We start from the raw sequence: 24,394 nt of genomic DNA, 5'->3' as shown, positions 1-24,394 counted from the left end.
ACTTTTTAAGAAGGGAGGGAGAGAGAAAACGGGGAATTACAGACCAGTTAGTCTAACATCGGTAGTGGGGAAACTGCTAGAGTCAGTTATTAAAGATGGGATAGCAGCACATTTGGAAAGTGGTGAAATCATTGGACAAAGTCAGCATGGAATTACGAAAGGTAAATCATGTCTGACGAATCTTATAGAATTTTTCGAGGATGTAACTAGTAGCGTGGATAGGGGAGAACCAGTGGATGTGTTATATCTGGACTTCCAGAAGGCTTTCGACAAGGTCCCACATAAGAGATTAGTATACAAACTTAAAATACATGGCATTGGGGGTTCAGTTTTGATGTGGATAGAGAACTGGCTGGCAAACAGGAAGCAAAGAGTAGGAGTAAACGGGTCCTTTTCACAATGGCAGGCAGTGACTAGTGGGGTACTGCAAGGCTCAGTGCTGGGACCCCAGCTATTTATAATATATATTAATGATCTGGATGAGGGAATTGAAGGCAATATCTCTAAGTTTACGGATGACACTAAGCTGGGGTGCAGTGTTAGCTGTGAGGAGGATGCTAGGAGACTGCAAGGTGACGTGGATAGGCTGGGTGAGTGGGCAAATGTTTGGCAGATGCAGTATAATGTGGATAAATGTGAGGTTATCCATTTTGGTGGCAAAAACAGGAAAGTAGACTATTATCTAAATGGTTGCCGATTAGGAAAGGGGGAGATGCAGCGAGACCTGGGTGTCATGGTACACCAGTCATTGAAAGTAGGCATGCAGGTGCAGCAGGCAGTGAAGAAAGCGAATGGTATGTTAGCTTTCATAGCAAAAGGATTTGAGTCTAGGAGCAGAGAGGTTCTACTGCAGTTGTACAGGGTCTTGGTGAGACCACACCTGGAGTATTGTGTGCAGTTTTGGTCTCCAAATCTGAGGAAGGACATTATTGCCATAGAGGGAGTACAGAGAAGGTTCACCAGACTGATTCCTGGATGTCAGGACTGTCTTATGAAGAAAGACTTGATAGACTTGGTTTATACTCTCTGGAATTTAGGAGATTGAGAGGAAATCTTATAGAAACTTACAAAATTCTTAAGGGGTTGGACAGGCTAGATGCAGGAAGATTGCTCCCGATGTTGGGGAAGTCCAGGACAAGGGGTCACAGCTTAAGGATAAGGGGGAAATCCTTTAAAACCGAGATGAGAAGAACTTTTTTCACACAGAGAGTGGTGAATCTCTGGAACTCTCTGCCGCAGAGGATAGTCGAGGCCAGTTAATTGGCTATATTTAAGAGGGAGTTAGATGTGGCCCTTGTGGTTAAGGGGATCAGAGGGTATGGAGAGAAGGCAGGTACGGGATCCTGAGTTGGATGATCAGCCATGATCATATTGAATGGCGGTGCAGGCTCGAAGGGCCGAATGGCCTACTCCTGCACCTAATTTCTATGTTTCTAGGTTTCTAATAGCAAGTTTATTGATGATACAAAAGTGAGTGGTTTTGAAGATAGTGAAAATGGCTGTGAACGATTGCAGCAGGACCTGGATAAATTGGCCAGGTGTGCGGAGGAATGGTTGATGGAATTTAATACAGAGAAGTGTGAGGTGTTGTATTTTGGGACGTCGAACAAGGGCAGGACCTACACAGTAAATGGTAGGCCTCTGGGTAGTGTTGTAGAGCAGAGGGATCTAGGAGTACATGTGCATGGTTCCATGAAGGTCAAGTCGCAGGTAGATAAGGTGGTCAAAAAGGCTTTTGGCACTTTGGCTTTTATCAGTCAGAGTATTGAGTATATAAGTTGGGAGGTCATGTTGCAGTTGTATAAGATATTGGTAAGACCGCATTTAGAATATTGTGTTCAGTTCTGGGTACCATGTGAGAGGAAAGGTATTGTCAAGCTCGAAAGGGTTCAGAAAAGATTTACGAGGATGTTGCCAGGACTAGAGGGTGTGAGCTACAGGGAGAGGTTGAGTAGGCTGGGTCTCTATTCCATGGAGCACAGGAGGATGAGTGGAGATCTTATAGAGGTATACAAAATCATGAGAGGAATAGATCGGGTAGATGCACAGAGTCTTTTCCCAGAGTAGGGGAATCGAGGACCAGAGGACATAGGTTCAAGGTGAAGGGGAAAATAGGAATCCGAGGGATAACTTTTTCACACAAAGGGTGGTGCGTGTATGGAACAAACTGCCAGAAGGAGGTAGTTGAGGCAGGGACTATCCCATCGTTTAAGAAACAGTTGGACAGGTACATGGATAGGACAGGTTTGGAAGGATATGGGCCAAGCGCAGGCAGGTGGGACTAGTGTAGCTGGGACATGTTGGCCGGTGTGGGCAAGTTGGGCCGAAGGGCCTGTTTTCACACTGTATCCCTCTATGACTCTATAATTCATCCCAGTCCTAAATGACCTGATATTCTTAAGGGGTAACTATCACATTGAGGGAAGGATATTTTAATCAAGTGGCATCTTGTATATGTGTAGGAAGGGACTGCAGTGAATGGAGGGCGTGGCCTGAGAAGGAAGCGTCATGAAGAGGGGGGCGTGGCTGGGGCTGCTCATGAACATCTGGGCGTGGCCAGGGCGGTCTAATGAATAGATGAAGCTCACACCAGGGTCTCATCCATACCCCGTAACACTGCTCTCTCTCCCCATCCCCGCACTCGCAACAAGGGCAGAGTCCCTCTGGTCCTCACCTTTCACCCCACCAGCCAGCAAATACAACACATAATCCTCCGCCATTTCCGCCACCTCCAACGTGACCCCACCACTCGCCACATCTTCCCATCTCCCCCCATGTCTGCCTTCCGCAAAGACCGCTCCCTCCGTAACTCCCTTGTCAATTCTTCCCTTCCCTCCCGTACCACCCCCTCCCCGGGCACTTTCCGTTGCAACCGCAAGAAATGCAACACCTGTCCCTTCACCTCCCCCCTCGACTCCATTCAAGGACCCAAGCAATTGTTCCAGGTGCGACAAAGGTTCACCTGTATCTCCTCCAACCTCATCTACTGCATCCTCTGCTCTAGGTGTCAGCTGATTCACATCGGGGAGACCAAGCGGAGGTTGGGCGATCGTTTCGCCGAACACCTCCGCTCAGTCCGCAATAACCAACCTGATCTCCCGGTGGCTCAGCACTTCAACTCCCCTTCCCATTCCCAATCCGACCTCTCTGTCCTGGGTCTCCTCCATTGTCAGAGTGAGCAACACCGGAAATTGGAGGAACAGCACCTCATATTCCGCCTGGGTTGCTTGCGTCCTGATGGCATGAACGTTGAATTCTCCCAGTTTTGCTAGCCCTTGCTGTCTCCTCCCCTTCCTTAACCCTCGAGCTGTCTCCTCCCATCCCCCCGCCCTCGGGCTCCTCCTCCTCCTTTCTTCTCCCCACCTCCCATCAGTCTGTGCATCAGTCAATGCATTTCGTTGTCTCTGTACTGTACACTGACAATGACAATTAAAATTGAATCTGAATCTGAAGAAGGGTTTCGGCCTGAAACGTTGCCTATTTCCTTCGCTCCATAGATGCTGCTGCACCCGCTGAGTTTCTCCAGCACTTTTATGCAAAGCTTCCTGGGAATCCACATTGAGGAGGACCTGACGTGGAGCGTGAACACCACTGCGCTGCTGAAAAAGGTCCAGCAGAGACTGCACTTCCTGAGGGTGCTCAGGAAGAACAACATCACTCAGAGGCTGCTGCTGTCCTTTTATCGGTGCTCCATTGAGAGCATACAAAATTGTGTATGCATCACCAGCTGCACCTTTTCTGAGAGGAAAGCGCTCCAGAGGGCCATTGACAACGCCCAGAGGATTGTTCCATCTCAACCTTTTTTACACAGTTCCCGCTTTCAAAAAAACCCAGAATATAATAAAGGACATCTCCCACCCCGGACACTCCCTGTTTGAACTGTTGCCGTCAGGCAGACGGTACAGATCCACAAGGCCAAGGACAAATAGACTTAAAAACAGTTTTTACCCCACTGCTATAAAAGCACTAAATGTAGCCGCCAAGGAACGCAGGGGCGATACAGACTAAGGGACTGTGGTAACGGTGAAATCGACAGAAGGATTTGGGTGTGTATGCGTGCACAAATTTATGTCCCCTTTATCCGTGGATGTTTCGCTAGCTTTAGAAAGATTGAATGCTGCACCCGACATTTTAAATTTCTCCATGCCCTGTTACAATGCAATAAAGAATCTATTCGCTTTCTTTATAGCTTCGCTACCTTCGATCTAATGAATATCTGGGCGTGGCCCCGACCTCTGCTCATGAATAGGGGGCGTGTCCGGCGCTGTGAGTGGAGCAGGCGGCGGAGAGGGCGTGTCCTCGGCCTGTGATCGACAGCGGGCGGCTTGGGGAGGGGAGGCGAGGCCTGGCCTGCGGCGTCGCCATGGTGACCGGGCCTACCTCCCCCGTCTCTGCCTCCCGCCGCACACCTCCAACATGGCACCCGTGTATGACAGGCCCGGCTACTGGGGAGAGCCCACCTCAACACTCGACTGGTGCGAGGAGAATTACGCCGTGTCCTTTTACGTGGCCGAGTTCTGTAAGTTTATATATTTATTTTTTAATTTAGAAATATATATATGAATGAGTTATTAGCGGGTGGGTTCACAGTGACAGGAAGCGTTGCTGGGCGCCGCCGGACCCTGCGTGTCTTGGCCTATCTGTCTCCCGCCGCACTAGCTCAGCACCAGAAATAAATGCAAACTTGCGTCCCTCTGGGCGCTGTTTGTTTTGCAAAATCATTTTCCAGACAACAATGCACACATTTTGTTTTAAATGTGCGGGGTTCTGGCGACTGTAATTGCGCTTGTTGCAGCCTCACAAGTCTCCCCAGCCTTTGCAAGTTGGGAATTGATGCTTCTACATCTTTGCTCAACGTTTACGCTTTAAAAAAACATCAACAGCATGTTGGGGATGTAATTTTCTGCATGAATTTCTGTCGGTGAATCGTGCGAGGAAGGTCTGTTTGCCCTTGGCTGCTCGTTGCATTTCATGTGTCCTTTAAATGACTTCAGTACAGCTACATTGTATGTGATATAAATATCGTCTGGAAAGTGTGAGTGTTTGCTCGTTCAAGAGTCAAGTCAAGGGTGTTTGATTGTCATTTGTACCGACAATGGAACAAATAAATTCTTACTTGCAGCAGAACAGACTAGTAAACACATATACACAGATAATTGGTAATAAACAAAATAGTGTTGCATAAAATTATGTTTTGTCTCTTTAAAACACAATTCTAGGCACATTTCTATTTTCTGTTTACTAATTAACATCTGTGTTTGGGACCTGGAACCAGGTGACATTTGTTGCCCAAGGATGGTATGCGATGGGCTGTCATTGTACAGTGCCCTCCATAATGTTTGGGATAAAGACAGGTGATTGACTTGGCCACTTGTCAATCTTGTCAATCTTGAGCATTTTTTAGCTTTGAAAAACTCATTTGTTGCTTTAACAGTATGTTTGGGATCATGGTCTTGCTGTAGAATGAACTGCTGGCCAATGAGTTTTGAGGCATTTGTTTGAACTTGAGTAGATAGGATGTGTCTATACACTTCAGAATTCATTATGCTACTACCATCAGCAGTTGTATCATCAATGAAGGTAGTGAGCCAGTACCTTCAGCAGCCGTACATGCCCAGGCCGTAACACCCCGACCACCGTGTTTGACATAGGAGGTGGTATGCTTTGGATCTTCGGCAGTTCCTACTCTCCTCTATACTTTGCTCTTGCCATAACTCTGATATGTTAATCTTCGTCACATCTGTCCACAAGACCTTTTAACAAAACTGTGGTTTCTCGTTTAAGTACTTCTTGGCAAACTGTAACCTGGCCATCCTATTTTTGCGGCCAACTAGCGGTTTGCATCTTAAACATAGAAATTAGGTGCAGGAGTAGGCCATTCGGCCCTTCGAGCCTGCACCCCGCCATTCAATATGATCATGGCTGATCATCCAACTCAGTATCCCGTACCTGCCTTCTCTCCATACCCTCTGATCCCCTTAGCCACAAGGGCCACATCTAACTCCCTCTTAAATATAGCCAATGAACTGGCCTCAACTACCCTCTGTGGCAGAGAGTTCCAGAGATTCACCACTGTGTGAAAAAAGTTTTTCTCATCTCGGTTTTAAAGGATTTCCCCCTTATCCTTAAGCTGTGACCCCTTGTCCTGGACTTCCCCAACATCGGGAACAATCTTCCTGCATCTAGCCTGTCCAACCCCTTAAGAATTTTGTAAGTTTGTATATAAGATCCCCTCTCAATCTCCTAAATTCTAGAGAGTATAAACCAAGTCTACCCAGTCTTTCTTCATAAGACAGTCTTGACATCCCAGGGATTAGTCTGGTGAACCTTCTCTGCACTCCCTCTATGGCAATAATGTCCTTCCTCAGATTTGGAGACCATAACTGTACGCAATACCCCAGGTGTGGTCTCACCAAGACCCTGTACAACTGCAGTAGAACCTCCCTGCTCCTATACTCAAATCCTTTTGCTATGAAAGCTAACATACCATTCGCTTTCTTCACTGCCTGCTGCACCGGCATGCCTACTTTCAATGACTGGTGTACGATGACACCCAGGTCTCGCTGCAACTCCCCTTTTCCAAATCGGCCACCATTTAGATAATAGTCAGCTTTCCTGTTCTTGCAACCAAAATGGATAACCTCACATTTATTCACATTATACTGCATCTGCCAAACATTGCCCACTCACCCAGCCTATCCAAGTCACCTTGCAGCCTCCTAGCATCCTCCTCACAGCTATCGCTGCCCCCCAGCAAACTGCAAACTTGGAGATACTGCCTTCAATTCCCTCATCCAGATCATTAATATATATTGTAATTAGCTGGGGTCCCAGCACTGAGCCTTGCAGTACCCCACTAGTCACTGCCCGCCATTGTGCAAAGGACCCGTTTACTCCTACTCTTTGCTTCCTGTCTGCCAGCCAGTTCTCTATCCACATCAATACTGAACCCCCAATGCCATGTGCTTTAAGTTTGTCTACAATCTCTTATGTGGGACCTTGTCGAAAGCCTTCTGGAACTCTAAATACACCACATCCACTGGTTCTCCCCTATCCACGCTACTAGTTACACCCTCGAAAAATTTTATAAGATTCGTCAGACATGATTTACCTTTCGTAATTCCATGCTGACTTTGTCCAATGATTTCACCACTTTCCAAATGTGCTGCTATCCCATCTTTAATAACTGACTCTAGCAGTTTCCCCACTACCGATATTAGACTAACTGGTCTGTAATTCCCCGTTTTCTCTCTCCCTCCCTTCTTAAAAAGTGGGGTTACGTTTGCTACCCGCCAATCCTCAGGAACTACTCCAGAATCTAAAGAGTTTTGAAAGATTATTACTAATGCATCCACTATTTCTGGAGCTACTTCCTTAAGTACTCTGGGATGCAGCCTGCTAACTAACCTTTCCTCATTACTCAATACCCAGTCTAAAATAGCCTGCTCTCTCGTTGGTTCCTCTACATGTTGATTTAGATAACTATCCCGCATACATTCCAAGAAATCCTCTTCCTCAGCACCCCTGCCAATTTGATTCACCCAATCTATATGTAGATTGAAGACACCCATTATAACTGTTTTGCCTTTGTCGCACGCATTTCTAATTTCCTGTTTGATACCATCTCCAACTTCACTACTACTGTTAGGTGGCCTGTACACAACACCCACCAACGTTTTCTGCCCCTTAGTGTTTCGCAGCTCTACCCATACCGATTCCCACACATCCTCCAAACTAATGCCCTTCCTTTCCATTGCGTTAATCTCCTCTCTAACCAGCAACGCTACCCCACCTCCTTTTCCTTTCTCTCTATCCCTCCTGAATATTGAATATCCCTGTATGTTCAGCTCCCAGCCTTGGTCACCCTGGAGCCATGTCTCCGTGATCCCAACTATATCATAATCATTAATGGCTATCTGCACGTTCAACTCATCCACCTTATTACAAATACTCCTTGCATTGAGACACAACGCCTTCAGGCTTGTTTTTACAACACTCTTACCCCATGGTACAATTATGTTGAAAAGTGGCCCTTTTTGATTTTTGCCCTGGTTTTGTCTGCCTGCCACTTTTACTTTTCACCTTGCTACCTATTGCTTCTACCCTCATTTTACATCCCCGTCTCTCTGCTCTTGTACCCATCCCCCTGCCACATTCGTTTAAATCCTCCCCGACAGCTTGCAGTGTGGCCTGTTTATTTCTGATCTGTCGGACAGGTATTCGAGGATTGATCTTTGTTATAGAGATAATTCCTCTTCATCAGCTGTGGAGGTCTTCCTTGACCTGCTAGTTCCTTTGCGATTAAGCTCACTAGTGCTGTCTTTCTTCCTAATGATGTTCCAAAAAGTTGATTTTGTTAAGCCTAAGGCTGATGTCTCTTAACAGTTTTATTCTTGTATCATAATGGCTTATTTGACTTTTATTGTCACAACTTTTGTCCTCATGTTGATAAACAGTAATAAACGCTCCCAAAGGTGATGGGAAGACTGGAGGAAAGACTCGGTGCTGAGAGCTCTCTTATACCTGCATTAAGGAGGCAATTAGAAACACCCGAGTAATTACAAACACCTGTGAAGCCATGTGTCCCAAACATTATGGTGCCCTCAAATTGGGGGACTATGTATAAACACAGCTGTAATTTCTACGTGGTGAAACCAAGATGTATAAAAATACCCATTAATAAAATTTGGCAATGTGCACTTTAACTGCATGTGATTTTTTTTTTCTATCATAAATCTCAAATTGTGGAGTACAGAGGCTAATAAATAAATGATGCGCCTTTGTCCTAAACATTATGGAGGGCACTATATGTGTCGTTGCAAGCAATGTTAGTATTTAATGTCCTTGAACCTTTAAAAGTCTTGCCTTGACAGTTAAAAGTCAACTGGGCTGTCAACCTGTTAGAATGTTAAGTTTAGTATATTTTTGTCATGTGTACCGAGGTACAGTGAAAGGCATTTTTGTTGCCTGCTTTCCAGTCAGCTAAAAGACTATACGTGATTACCAATAAGCCATCCGCATCCTAAAGATACAGGATAAAGGAAGTAATGTTTAGTGCAAGGTAATATCTGATTAAAGGTAATTTGAGGGTCTCCAATGAGATTGATGGTAGGCCAGGACCACTCTGCAGTCAGTGTTAGGATGGTTCATCCCAGGATGGTTGACCCATCCTAACACTGACTGGAGAGTGGTCTTGTTAAACCTGGGAGGAAACTGACCCTGAATCCTGAATTTTCACACTTCTGTACATCTTGCCTGATGGGAGAGGGAAGAGGTACAGTGACTAGCGTGAGATTCTTCCTTGATTATGCTGGTGACTTTGCCGAGGTGGCATGAAATATACTTGGAGTTAATGGAAGGGAGGATGGTTTGCATGATGGTCTGGGCTACGTCCACAATGTTCTACAATTTCTTGCGGTCTGCACGGAGCTGTTCCCAAAACATGCTTTAATGGATCTTGGAAAATGATTTTTACAGTGCATCTGTAGAAGTCGCAGAGAGTTATTGGGGACATGCCGAACTTAAACATTCTAAGGCCATTGCTTTGATATGTCTGGTCCAGGACAAGCTGCTGGTGATACAACATGGAAAAAGGACCTTTGGCCCAGTCCACAGTCTATCACACTAGCTCTATGTTATCCCATTACCTACACATTTGGGACAATTATATAGATACCAATTAACCTACAAACCCACTTGTCTTTTGGATGTGGGAAAAAAACCGGGGCACATGGAGGAAACCCAAGTGGTCACAGGGAGAATGTGCAGACCCCACACAGCACCTGAGGTCAGGACAGAACGCAGGTCTCTTGCACTGTGAGGCAGCATCTCTACCAGCTCTGCCTCTGTGCCACCCATGGGCAGGGGTATCAGATTTTTGACTCGTCATGTCAGGATGGTTTTGCATGTTTAAGCTCACGGAGGCACATTTCTTTAATTTTCTTTAATGAAAGCCATGGAACTGTAAAATTGTTGCAGTACTATTGGTGGTCGTGGATTCAACCAAAATAGAAGATTTATGAAAACGTAATGTGTCCTTTCAGAGGTCTGATGAAATGTATCATTGACCTGAAATGTTATCTCTGCCCCTCTCTTCTTTGATCTTTCCTGATCAATTGAGTACCCCCAACATTTTTGTTTTAAGTTTGGATTTCTAGCATTTAAACTTTTTGCTTTAAGTAGATCAATACAAATGGTAGCTAACCCAATTTATCTTTCAGGTGTGATTCATGGGAAAAGTGAAGTGAGAGAGGACTGAGGAGGCTTCTTGTGCAATCCGGCGAAGCTAACTCAGTGGCCGGTTATATATGCGTCAGCTGTGTACAATCATAGAATTATTACAGCGCAGAATTAGATCATTTGGCTCATTGTATCTGTGTCATCTCTCCACCAGAGTGACTCATTGGTTTAAGGGCACATCCCTGTCTCCATTGCCTTGCAAACTTTCCCTACCCATACATTTAACTGGTCCCTTTTGAATGCCACAATTGAACCTTTCTCCACCACATATGTAGGCAAAAAAGACACAAAATGCTGGAGTAGCGAGTCAGTCAGCATCTCTGGAGAACATGGACAGGCAATATTTCGGGTCTGGACCTTTCTTTAGACATTTGCAGGCTATGCATTCCAATTTCCAAACGCATGCAGTGTGTGCAAAGTTTTTAAAAAAAAATTTCCCGTGACTCTTAATTCTCTTCCTGTTTTTTTCATATTATGACGTCTACTCCTTGACCACCCTGTAGCCTCCCATTATTGATTCTGTAAAGACTCCTTGACATTTTACCTACTTTCCTTAAATCTGCCTTCAATCTTCTCTTGAAAGAAAAGGGTCTCAGCTTCTCTAATCCATCTTTGTTAACTGGCGTAGACACAAAATACTGGAGTAACTCAGCAGGTGAGGCAGCATCTCTGGAGAGAAGGAATTGACTCCATTTCAGGTCGAGATGCTTCTTCAGACTGATGTCAGGGGAGGAGGCGGGACAAAGATAGAATGAAGTCGGAGACAGTAATGCCCTTGTCCCACTTAGTAAACCTGAATGGAAACCTCTGCAGACTTTGCACCCACCCAAGGTTTCCGTGCGTTTCCCGGAGGTTTTTGTCAGTCTCCCTACCTGCTTCCACTACCTGCAACCTCCGGCAACCACCTGCAACCTCCGGGAACCGCATGGAAACCTTGGGTGGGGAGCAAAGTCCCCAGAGGTTTCCGTTCAGGTTTCCTAAGTGGGACAGGGGCATAAGACTAGTGGGAGAACTGAGAAGGGGAGGGCTATCTGAAGTTAAAGAAGTCAATCTTCATACCACTGGGGTGCAAACTATTCAAGTGTAATATGAGGTGCTGTTCATCCAATTTGCGCTGGGCCTCACTCTGACAATTGAGGAAGGTCAGATTGGGAATGGGAGGGAGAGTTGAAGTGCTGAGCCACCAGGAAATCGGGTAGGTTAAGACGGACTGAGCGGAGGTGTTCAGTGAAACGATCGCCGAGTCTGCGCTTGGTCTCACCGATGTAGAGATGTTGACACCTGGATACAGTAGATGAGGTTGGAGGAGGTGCAACTGGGCCCTCTATTGAGCATTATCTCAAATAGTTTCAGGGTCTTAAATGACCCCAGCCTTCCCACCATCTAGAATGCCAGCATGTGGAGATGGGGACTCCGCCAGAGCCCAGCCTGTAAATGCGGAGCAGAACAACAGCCAGCCAACCATGTCATCTCTGGGTGCCCGCTCTACCACCCACCAAATGGAGCTCGGGGCTTGACAGACATTGACGCAGAGACAACAACCTGGCTGCTCAACACCCGGCTTGAGATCTAACTATTCCTTTGGATCATGTTTCATGCGCAAGAAGAAGACCATTTAAATTGAACAGGATATTTTGGGTGAGGCCTGGCCAGTGTTATGATGTCTGTTAGGCAATATTTTTGTATTAATGTCATCAATGCCACTTTTATGCCACATGATCCAACTTTTGCTGAGAAGCCTGTTATGTGACACCTTATCAAAAGCCTTCTCTAATTCTGCAGTTGTCTTGCAAACTCTCGCAACAATAATGGCTTCATCAAAATATTCTGCCTAATTGGTTAAAAATGATTTGCCCTCAATAAATCTGTGCTGGTTTGCCTTAATTAATACATTCTCCTGCAGGTTTGGGTTCATATTCCAAAACAATGTTCCTAAAAGCTCTTTCCCACCCCCCTCTTCTGAATCCCCACAGTTTCTCAGCTTATATTTTTGGATCAGATTAGAAACACTTTCATTGAGATTGATTGTGGGAGAAAATTATGTGTTTGTAAAGAAATGTCAGGTCGGATATTGACTTGCGCCAAGTTGGTGATGATGAAGCATTCAGTCATTCAACATATGTAAGGGTTTACTTTTCCTTGACAAAAAGGATGTGATCTTTTATTTGAACATAAGAAATAGGAGAAGTGGGCCCTTTGAACCTGTTCTGCTATTCAATAAAATCAAACAGGCCCCAATTGGCATCAATTGTGCTGAAGTGGAAATAGTTGAGAGCTTCATATTCCTTGGCATTAATACAACTAATGATCTGTGTGTACCAGCTGCATTAATGTGACAACCAATGTCACTACTTCTTCAAGAGTCTGAGGAAATTCAGCATGGGTCCGATAATTTACAAATTGCTACAGATGCACCTTTGAAAAAATACTGCATCACAGCTTGCTTTGTGGAAAAGCTCTGCCCAAGACCACAAGAAATTGCAGAGAGTCCATCGCACAGACCCGACTGGCAACCACCGACTCCATTTACATTTCACGCTGCCTTAAAAAGCAGCCAATATAATCAGACATCCCACCCCGGTCATTCCTCCTTCTCCCAGCTCCTGTCAGGCTGAAGGTACAGAAGCTTGAAAGCGCAGACCGCCAGACTCTGGAACGGATTCTTCTCCTCTGTTACCCAGTTCCTGAACAGTCCTCCCATTAGCTAGGCTTTAGTCTGATTCACCTCTACCCCATCGTGGACATTAGACTTAGTTTATGGAACTGATGCGCTGCAATGCTGACACTATATTCTGCACACTCTATCATTCCCTTTGCTCTCTACCTATTGCACTTGATTTTAACAACTGTGTGTATATATAGTATTATCTGATCTAATTGGATGGGATGCAAAACAAAGCTTTTCACTGTACCTCAGTATGAATGTTTTTTGTTTTTTTTTAAATATTTTTATTAGAAGCATATACATATCTTAACCAATACACGATTTGCTTACCAGTTACATATAAACACAGCTTCTAATTTGTTATAATTTTTTTTTGAAAGATAGAGCTATAGAGAGAAGAAATAATGGAAGAGAAAAAGGAAACTATAAGCTAATAGAGAGGGGAGGGAGAAAAAAAACACAGGATTACCAATAACATAATTTTGGAGATAGGTCTGTAGATTATAGACTAATTGTTCATCCAGTCCTGGATTCAAGTTTGTCCAGCTTCTGTGTTGAACCAGTTTACCCCTTTAGAAAATCAATAAATGGAGACCATATTCTAGCAAATAGTTCTGATTTGTCAATTAAGACGTCTCATTTTTTCCAAGTGTAAGGTCTCAGACATTTCCGTGATCCACATTTTAATTGTCGGGGTTGTTCCTCTATTAATGTTTAAGAAAGAACTGCAGATGCTGTAAATCAAAGGTAGACAAAAATGCTGGAGAAACTTTAGCGGATGCAGCAGCATCTATGGAGCGAAGGAATAGGTGACGTTTCAGTCTGAAGAAGGGTCTCAACCTGAAACGCTGCCTATTCCTTCACTCCATGGATGCTGCCTCACCTGCTGAGTTTCTCCAGCATTTTTGTCTACCTAATATTATTAAAGCTTTATTTCAGACACAGGTCCATATACACATCAAACAGTACAAAGAATTACAAAGATACATTAAGAAATTGCATATTAGCCTAAAATATATATAAGCTATTGCACCAATGCCATCTTAGCCTAGAAGTGAATCTATAGCAGCTTTTCAGCTATTAATATAATTTTTGATCAATCTGTGGCTGAGCCTCTACAACTTTCTGGCGTAGAGAATACCAAAAATATATCACTTTCTGAACGAATACATTTCTCTGCCTCTCAGTTGAAAATCGCATGCCCTTTACTCTGAAACTAACCCGTTATTCCAGTTTCTTCAGCAAGGAACACTGCCATCCCTAGTTCCAAAATGCCACTGGGCTAGGAGTTCCAGGATGTCAATAGTCAATCAATAGTCTATTTAATTGTCATTTGGACCCCTGGAGGTCCAAATGAAATGCCGTTTCTGCAGCCATACATTACACACAAATAGACCCCAGACACAACATAATTACATTTTACATAAACATCCATCACATAGCTGTGATGGAGGCCAAAAAGAACTTATCTCTCCACTGCACTCTCCCCCCCCCGATGTCAGAGTCAAAGTCAAAGCCCCCGGCTGGCGATGGCGATTGTCCCGCGGCCATTAAAGCCACGCCGGGTGGTGCGAGGTCGCACACCGGGTCTTGGTGTTAAAGACCCCGGTGTGCGCTCGCAGAGTCCCGCGGCCATTCCAAGCCGCGCGGGGCAGTGCTGTTAGGCCCCGCTCCAGGAGCTCTTCGACCCCGCAACTCGGGCGGGAGAAGTCGCCGTTGCAGGAGGCCCGAAAAGCGGTCTCCCTCCAGGGATCCGCGGGCTCCCGGTGCCGCCGTCCGCAGACCCGCAGTTGCAGCCTCCGCATCAGCAGCAGCAGCGGCGGCAGCAGCGGCAGCAGTAGCAGCGCTCCTCCACCGCTCCACCCGCTCCGGTCTCGGCCAGCTCCGCGACGGCGACGGTGAGTCGTAGCACCAGAGTCCCCGGCTTCTTCCTGTTGGAGGCCGCTCCTCGTTGCGGCCCCAACGACAACTGAGACCCGACGAGAAAAGGTCGGGTCTCCAGGGCAGGGAGAGATTCAAAAGTTCCCCCCCACCCCCGCCCCCCCACACACACACCCCAACATAAAATAACAAAAACTACATAAAAACACAGACAAAAAATAATAAAAACGCGGACAGGCTGCAGAGGCCGCTGCTGACCAGAGTCGCGCCGCCTACCGGATGTTGATCCATCATTGGTGAAAGAATAGCAAGTAATTCCGGGGACCTGAAGCTCACAGAATTTCCAAAACAAAATACTGCTGACATGGGAAATCTGAAGTAAACCAGAAAATGCTGTCAATACGAAGGACTAGGGAAAGCGTTCATAAGTTATAGGAGCAGAATTAGGCCATTCAGTGCATCGTCTCCTCCGCCATTCAATCATGGCTTGTGTATCTTTCCCTCTCAACCCCATTCTCCTGCCTTCTTCCCATAAGGGGGATTCAAAGCTAATCTTTCATCAGAAGTATAATGGTGTTTCCCTGCACTTGCTCTCCTTTACACTCACAGATGGTAGTGATTGCTGCTTTTGGCGTGTAATATCAATTTATGCCTTTGCATGCTGCAGCCATGATGAGGTGGATTTTGTCTTACATTACACATACACCTGTCCAGACAAGCAGAGAATATTGAAATATATTACTGAATTGTGCAATGTGGGTGGAAGAGACACCTTGGGATGTTGAACAAAGTCACTTGCTGAAGGGAACCAGTTTCTGATATAATTCCCAGGGTAATTCCCAAGGAATTGTGGCCAAACTGCTCTGTTGACAATCTACAAACACAGCCGACCCAAAACGTCACCTATTATTTTTCTCCATGCTGACTGGCCCACTGAGTTAATCCAGCATTTTTTGTCTATATAGGACACAGATTAATGACTACTTGTTAGTTGAAGTCTGGATTTTGTCCAGGTTTGGTGTTTGTGGGCACAGACTGATTAATTTTACTTCGGAGTCACGTGAGTGACTACGTGAAGAACCCCGCCAGGACGCATGCATGTCGTATCGCTTTCACGCTTGCGAAACGACAGGCGGGGTGGAGCGTTCCCCCGCAGCGGTAAGTTTGAAACCGCGACCTGCAGGTAAGTGATTTACTCAAATAGTGTCCACAAGTGCTGCGAGTGAAGCTGGCTGGGGAGGACCGCGAAGTTGCGGCAGCCAGCAGCAGCTGAAGGCACAAGCCCCGTAAGTGGGATCAGCTGTGCCGACTTTTTGTCCTGCGCCGGCCAGAACACCACGGCCGGGCGGGAGACTATCCAGAATGGGGCCGTCGACTTTGACAAATCGAAACGGCAGGAGGCGGGGTGGAACGACGTTCCCCCGTAGCGACAGTTCAAACCTGGACCTGCAGGTAAGTGAAACTGCGGTCTTTATTCTCCCCATACTTTCACAGGTGGGGAAACATGGAGAGCTGTGCAAACAATGGCAGGCGGCACAGGAATCACCCGTAAGGGAACAGCTGTGACCGATTTCGCTCCCGCACCGGACAGATTAAACGCCATGGCTGGGCGGGAGACTATACAGAACGGAGCCGTTGGCTTTGACAAGTCAAAACGGCAGGAGGAGGGGTGGAAGACGTTCCCCCTTAATGACATGTTTTAAGCGTGGACCTGCAGGTAAGTGATACTGCGGTCTTTATTGTTCCCATACTGTTCTATAGGTGGGGGAAACATGCACAAGACAAAGAAGTCGACCAGAGCTGCGACAAAGCTGGCGGGGGAAGAACGCGGAGTTGCGGACGCCAGCAGCGGCCCGGCGGCACAGGAATCGCCCGTAAGGGAACAGCTGTGCCCGACTTCACCCCCGCACCGGCCAGATTAAACACTGCGTCTGGGCGGGAAGGCAAGAAGAAAACCAAAAGAGTCGCTGACTGATGAGTCCGACTTTGGGCGGCCAGCGACCGTGAGCTCTGGTGCCGGTTGGAGAGGCTTATGGAGCCGAGCTCCAACATGACAGGCTCCGGGAGATGGAGTCTAGTCACTGTGGGCACTATGTAAAACCCACAGCAGCACCTCTTGTAGGGCTGCACAGTGCATCTCCCTCGTCAGAGGGGAGTACAGGGGGGTCAATTCTGGGCTGACCCTGAAGAGGGGTTTTGACGAACAAAACTACAAGTATGCAGGAAGGTAAAATCTACTGGTCGTGGTGTCCAAATACATACAACCAGACCACGATGGACACCGCTGCAAAAATACTTGGGACCAGGAAAATGCGCATCCCTGAATGTTCCAGTCGTGGAAATAGCATCTGGAAACATGTCGGAGCAGGACTTAGGAAAGCCCTGGGGCTCGTAAAGGCGACAACATTAAGGATCTCCTACAGCCAAAGACAGCACCCTTATGCACCCACCAGCAGAACAAGAGAAGCTGGTGAAAGCTCAAAGACCGGGCATACAGGTCAGCGGTCTTTTAGACCATAGCCCAGACCGGCCTTTCTGGAAGATGCGCAAACCCCCCAACCCAAAAACAAATCCAGATACCGGTGCCTCAACCTCCACGAAGACCACACAGAGGAAGCAAACTTCCACTGGTAACAATGGAGGTAGGTGGGTCTGGTCCCTTACAAATTATAGGAAGAGTGGATAATGCACACATTGGTGGGAAATTACACTCTTTTGGATATGGTGTATATTAACTACAGACACTTATATCCTAAGCAGTATCCAGGGATATATAACCATATAACAATTACAGCACGGAAACAGGCCATCTCGACCCTTCTAGTCCGTGCCGAACACGAATTCTCCCCTGGTCCCATATACCTGCGCTCAGACCATAACCCTCCATTCCTTTCCCGTCCATATAACTATCCAATTTATTTTTACATGATAAAAACGAACCTGCCTCCACCACCTTCACTGGAAGCTCATTCCACACAGCCACCACTCTCTGAGTAAAGAAGTTCCCCCTCGTGTTACCCCTAAACTTCAGTCCCTTAATTCTCATGTCATGTCCCCTTGTTTGAATCTTCCCTACTCTCAGTGGGAAAAGCTTATCCACGTCAACTCTGTCTATCCCTCTCATCATTTTAAAGACCTCTATCAAGTCCCCCCCTTAACCTTCTGTGCTCCAAAGAATAAAGCCCTAACTTGTTCAACCTTTCTCTGTAACTTAGTTGCTGAAACCCAGGCAACATTCTAGTAAATCTCCTCTGTACTCTCTCTATTTTGTTCACATCTTTCCTATAATTAGGCGACCAAAATTGTCCATACTCCAGAATTGGCCTCACCAGTGCCTTGTACAATTTTAACATTACATCCCAACTTCTATACTCAATGCTCTGATTTATAAAGGCCAGCACACCAAAAGCTTTCTTTACCACCCTATCTACATGAGATTCCACTTTCAGGGAACTGTGCACAGTTATTCCCAGATCTCTCTGTTCACCTGCATTCTTCAATTCCCTGCCATTTACCATGTATGTCCTATTTTGATTTGTCCTGCCAAGATGTAGCACCTCACACTTATCAGCATTAAACTCTGCCATCTTTCAGCCCACTCTTCCAACTGGCATAAATCTCTCTGTAGACTTTGAAAATCTACTTCATTATCCACAACCCCACCTATCTTAGTATCTGCATACTTACTAATCCAATTTACCACACCATCATCCAGATCATTGATGTACATGACAAACAACAAAGGACCCAACACAGATCCCTGTCACCCCACTAGTCACTGGCCTCCAACCTGACAAACATCCATCCACCATTAATCTCTGGCATCTCCCATTCAGCCACTGTTGAATCCATCTTGCTACTCCACCATTAATACCCAACCATTGAACCTTCTTAACCAACCTTCCATGAGGAACCTTGTCAAAGGCCTTACTGAAGTCCATATACACAACATCCACTGCTTTACCCTCATCAATTTCCCGAGTAACCTCTTCAAAAAATTCAAGAAGATTAGTCAAACATGAACTTCCAGGCACAAATCCATGTTGACTGTTCCTAATCAGACCCTGTTTATCCAGATGCTTATATATATATTATCTCTAAGTAGCCTTTCCATTAATTTGCCCACCACTGACGTCAAACTAACAGGTCTATAATTGCTAGGTTTACTCTTAGACGCCTTTTTAAACAATGGAACAACATGTGCAGTACGCCAATCCTCCGGTACTATTCCTGTTTCTAATGACATTTGAAATATTTCTGCCATAGCCCCTGCTATTTCTACACTAACTTCCCTCAATGTCCTAGGGAATATCCTGTCCGGACCTGGAGACTTATCCACTTTTATATTTCTCAAAAGTGTCAGTACTTCCTCTTCTTTGAATCTCATAGTTTCCATAGCTACTCTAGTTGTTTCCCTTACCTCACATAATTCAATATCCTTCTCCTTGGTGAATACCGAAGAAAAGAAATTGTTCAATATCTCCCCATCTCTTTTGGCTCTGCAGATAGCTGTCCACTCTGACTCTCTAATGGACCAATTTTATCCCTCGTTATCCTTTTGCTATTAATATAGCTGTAGAAACCCTTTAGATTTACTTTCACCTTACTTGCCAAAGCAACCTCACATCTTTTAGCTTTTCTAATTTCTTTCTTAAGATTCTTTTTACATTCTTTATACTCCTCAAGCACCTCATTTACTCCATGCTGCCTACAATTATTGTAGATCTCCCTCTTTTTCCGAACCAAGTGTCCAATTTCCCTTGAAAACCAGGGCTCTTTCAAATTTTTACTATTTCCTTTCAACCGAACAGGGACATAAAGATTCTGTTCTCTTAAAATGTCACCTTTAAATGTACTCCATTTCTCTTCCACATCTTTCCCATAAAACAAAGTCCCAATTTACTCCTTTTAAATCCTTTCTCATCTCCTCAAAGTTAGCCTTTCTCCAATCAAAAATCTCAACCCTAGGTCCAGTTCTGACCCTCTCCATAATTATATTGAAACTAATGGTATTGTGATCACTGGTCCCGAACTGTTCCCCAACGCATAACTCTGCCACCTGACCCGTCTCATTTCCTAACAGGAGGTCCAGCACCGCCCCTTCTCTAGTAGGTACTTGTATGTATTGCTGCAAAAAACTATCCTGCACACATTTTACAAACTCCAACCCATCCAGCCCATTTACAGAATGTGTTTCCCAGTCTATGTGTGGAAAATTGAAATCTCCCACAATCACTACCTTGTGCTTACTACTAATATCTGCAATCTCCTTGCATATTTGCTCTTCCAATTCTCACTCCCCATTTGGCGGTCTATAATACACCCCTAGAAGTGTTGCTACCCCTTTCCCATTTCTCAGTTCCACCCAAATAGCCTCCCTAGACGAGCCCTCTAATCTATCCTGCCAAAGCACTGCTGTAATATCTTCCCTGATAAGCAATGCAACACCTCCACCTCTTGCCCCTCCAATTCTATCACACCTGAAGCAACGAAATCCGGGAATATTTAGTTTCCAATCACAGCCCTCCTGCAACCATGGTTCACTGATCGCCACAACATCATACTTCCAGGTGTCAATCCAGGCTCTAAGTTCATCCACATTTCTTACAGTGCTCCTAGCATTAAAATATACACATTTAAGAAACCCACCCTCTCATATTCTCTGTTTTTTGTCTTTTTCTTCTCTCTCCCCTACATTTTGGGTCAAAGTGCTACCATTCTCTGCCTCCTGCCTCACACACTGACTGCTAGCTTTCCCAATTTGAGTCCCTCCCCCCAACCATACTAGTTTAAAGTCTCCCCAGTAGCCTTTGCAAATCTCCCCGCCAGGATATTGGTCCCCCTCGAGTTCAAGTGCAACCCGTCCTTTCTGTACAGGTCGCACCTTCCCCAAAAGAGGTCCCAATGATCCAGAAACTTGAATCCACACCCACTGCACCAGTTCCTCGTCCACTCATTTATCCTCCACCTCGCTCCATTCCTACTCTCACTGTCGCGTGGCACAGGCAGTAATCCTGAGATTGTTACCTTTGCAGTGCTTCTCCTTAACTCTCTACCTAACTCCCTAAATTCTTCTTTCAGGACCTCTTCTCTTTTTTTACCTATGTCGTTGGTACCTATATGTACCACAACCTCAGGCTCCTCTCCCTCCCATTTCAGGATTTCTTGGACACGTTCAAGACCATTGAATTGTGCAAAAGGGGTAATGGGTAAACCCAATAGATTGGCTGGAATACATTGTACTATATATTCAGTACAAAATGGGAACTGGTAACTGCTAAAGGACTGATTTCTAAAGGCTACTCCATGGCTAGCATCAACCTAAAAGATGCTTACTATTCAGTGCCTACACGGACTGATCACAAACGTTATTTTTTTAAAATTCAACTGGATGGGGCAGCTCTGGCAGTATAGAGCTATACCAAATACATAATCATATGATCATACTAATTGTGGGCATAACTTTGGAGTTGGCCTAACTAGCTGTAACAGCCACCATACAATTGGGTGAAAACTGGGGTTATCATCCATCCAGTTAAATCTAAACTAACGCCTACCAACATAATGGATTATTTGGGGTTCACTATTGACAGCTCGCATGTCGGTGACTTTAACAAAGGATAAGGCTACAGTCTTAACTGAGGCCTGCAACAACCCTACTGACATCAGTGAACCGTCTATCAGATTGGTAGCAAGTATAATTGGCATATAGTGTCTGCCTTTCACAGCCACACAATTTGGACCTTTGTATTACCAAAAATCTACGAAGGGCAAAATATAAACACTCAATACTGGTCATTTCGACAGACCAATAAGCCACCAATCAAAGCTTATGGAATTAAAATGGTGAGGGATAACATTCGGCATTGTTCCAACCCTATCGTTATCAGCAAACCCTTAGTGGTGCTACAAACTGATGCCAGTGCGCTTGGTTGGGGTACTACTAATTTCCATCTCCATCTGTGGAGGTAGATGAAAGGCACAGGACGCATCATTATCACAGACACTGGGCATAAACTACCTGGAAATGTGGGGTGCGTTCTATGGCCTAAAGTCATACTGCTCTGGGATAAATCACCAGCGTTTTAGACTACAGAGTGATAATCTGACTAATACAACTTGGTAATGGTGTATCCAGAGAAATATTGGAATATCAGCTACTTACCTACCAGGTAACCCAAAATTCAGTGACAGACATCAGGTCGCGCAAATTCAATAAAATAAGACTTAATCACCAGTTACCAAACTGTGTTTTTCTTGGAACCAGACCCTGGGACAGCAGGGACAGATGCTTTTCACTGCATTGAGGGGGAAATTGTTTATCTATGCATTCTCTCCTTTTCTGCATCATCAGTCGGGTATTACGAAAAATACAATAAGACTCAGCGTCTGTTAATTGGTAGTGCCGATTGGCCTACTTAACCATGGTTCCCTGTGATACTCAACATGGGGTTTAACCATGCATTACCATCCTGAAACAACCAGATTATTGGTTCATCCTGTAACAGGGGAACCAATCCATGTCGAAAACAACAAACCTATCAATTTGTAGAGTCTAAAGAAACCTCTACTGCAACTGGGACTGGCGGATTGAACATTGTCTCAGCGGGCCACAGATAGTCCACCAAAAACTATATCTGGTATACATCAGGAAATGGGAGATATATTGTCACAGAAACAACATCACCTACACATAACGTCTGTTCTCGAATTCCTGACAGGCCTCCATTATGATGAGGGGCTCAGTTACAGTGCCATTAACTGCGCCAGAAGTGCCCTATCAACATATCTATGGCGAGGATCAGAGCATCATTCTGTTGGGACTCACCCCTGGTAACCAAACCTATGAGGGGAATTTTTAATATCTATCCCCCAAGAACCTGGTACTCTCTAAATGGGATATGAGTATTGCTCTAACGTTGCTAAGGAATTGGTCTCCAGCAACAGCTCTGTCCCTGCATAGACTGACGCACAAAACAGTCATGCTGACGGCTTTGGTCACGGCACTAAGGGTACAGTCGTACATAAGTTAAGGCTGGACTATATGACTTCTTCAGCAGGTATATAACGTTTCATATAACGAATTAGTCAAACAGAACAGACCGAGATCATCAGGCCTCAAAATAGAATTTAGGGATTACCCTACAGATATCGTCTCTGTATAATAAGACAGTTATTGTTCTATATGGAGAACACCAAAAACATCTTGGGCTATGAGATAGCACTATTAATCAGTCACAAACAAACCCACAAAAAAGTGTTGGTTCAAACTATTTTCAGATGGCTGAAACAGGTTTTAACAACAGCTGGGGTGGATACTAACATATTCAAATCTTATTCCACCAGGGCTGCAACTACATCGGCAGCTATGGAGTTGGATGTACCAATGAACCAAATCCTCGAGACAGCAGGATGGATCAGGGGAAAATGTTCCGACTATTCTACCACAAACCAGTAGTTAAACTGGAACTTTGCAGAGCCAATTTTAAGTTCTGTAATATAATTTCACCCCATAAATAGGGGCTATAATTTGTTGTTAACAATTTATCATAGATTTCAATGTTGGATTCATGTCTAAACATGTTAGCACAATTCTTCCCACAGTCAATTAAGGCAGATGTTAATGGACTCGTTTCCACGGCATGAAATCACAGAGCTTTGAAATCTTCACGTAGTCACTCACGTGACTCCGAAGTAAAATAGTAAGATTAAATGAGAACTTACCAGTTCGAAGTTTGATCGTTATTTTATGAGGAGTACGTTGAGGGAATACGTGCCCTCCGCTCCCACCCTTGATCATATACTCAACTGGTATTTTGTTATCTAATCTTACTATGTTCAGTCATTACCGTTATCTGTGATTTCACACCGCTGCTTTGAAGAATGACATGCATGCGTCCTGGCGGGGTTCTTCACGTATTCCCTCAACGTACTCCTCATAAAATAACGATCAAACTTCGAACTGGTAAGTTCTTGTTTAATCTTACTATTATCTGAAACACTGTTGGAATTCTACATTGAGCTGGATACTACCAAATCATTATTGATCAGCCCTATTTACAACATACGTTCATAAATGAGAGGAGCAGAATTAGGCCCATCAAGGCTACTCCACCATTCAATCTTGGCTGTTCTCTTCCCCTCATCCCCATTCTCCTGTCTTCTCCCCATAACCCCTGGCACCCATACTAATCAAGAATCTTTCTATCTTTGCCTTAAAAATATCCATTGACTTGGCCTTCACAGCGTTCTGTAGCAATGAGTTCCACAGATTCACCACCCTCTGACTAAAGAAATTCCTCCATAAAGGAACGTTCTTTTATTCTTAGGCTGTGACCTCTGGTCCTAGACTCTCCCACTGGTGGAAACATCCTCTCCACATCCTCTCTAACATTAATGATGGAGAAAGGATTGGGAATAAGATCCTCAGCAATTGAATCTTTCTTCCTTGGTGCTAGGCGTAACTTCAGACATTGGCAATACTTCCTCCCCTTTGAGTAGTTTTATTCAAATGCCTTGCATTATTTCTCTGCTGGTTGGAAGTAAGTTGCTCTGACATGACTTAGCCATGTTGCATTGGACTTGTGTGTAGGAAAGAACTGCAGATGC

The 24,394-nt window shown here is 45.0% G+C and overlaps 1 protein-coding gene across 1 annotated transcript in view; it reads left to right on the top strand.

The window, feature by feature from the left end:
• The first annotated feature begins 4,356 nt into the window (after window positions 1-4,356).
• Window positions 4,357-24,394, top strand: part of acer3 (alkaline ceramidase 3) — a 193,594-nt gene continuing 173,556 nt past the window's right edge. The window contains exon 1 of the mRNA XM_055664822.1: window positions 4,357-4,519. Within this exon, the coding sequence (XP_055520797.1) occupies window positions 4,417-4,519 (103 nt within the window). The 5' untranslated portion in view covers window positions 4,357-4,416. The remainder of the gene's footprint in view (window positions 4,520-24,394) is intronic.

Source organism: Leucoraja erinacea, chromosome 45, assembly GCF_028641065.1.
Source record: "Leucoraja erinacea ecotype New England chromosome 45, Leri_hhj_1, whole genome shotgun sequence".
In the NCBI taxonomy this organism is placed as follows: Eukaryota; Metazoa; Chordata; class Chondrichthyes; order Rajiformes; family Rajidae; genus Leucoraja; species Leucoraja erinaceus.
The sequence above is the reverse complement of the archived record's forward strand: the minus strand, read 5'-3'. Positions and strand labels throughout refer to the sequence as shown.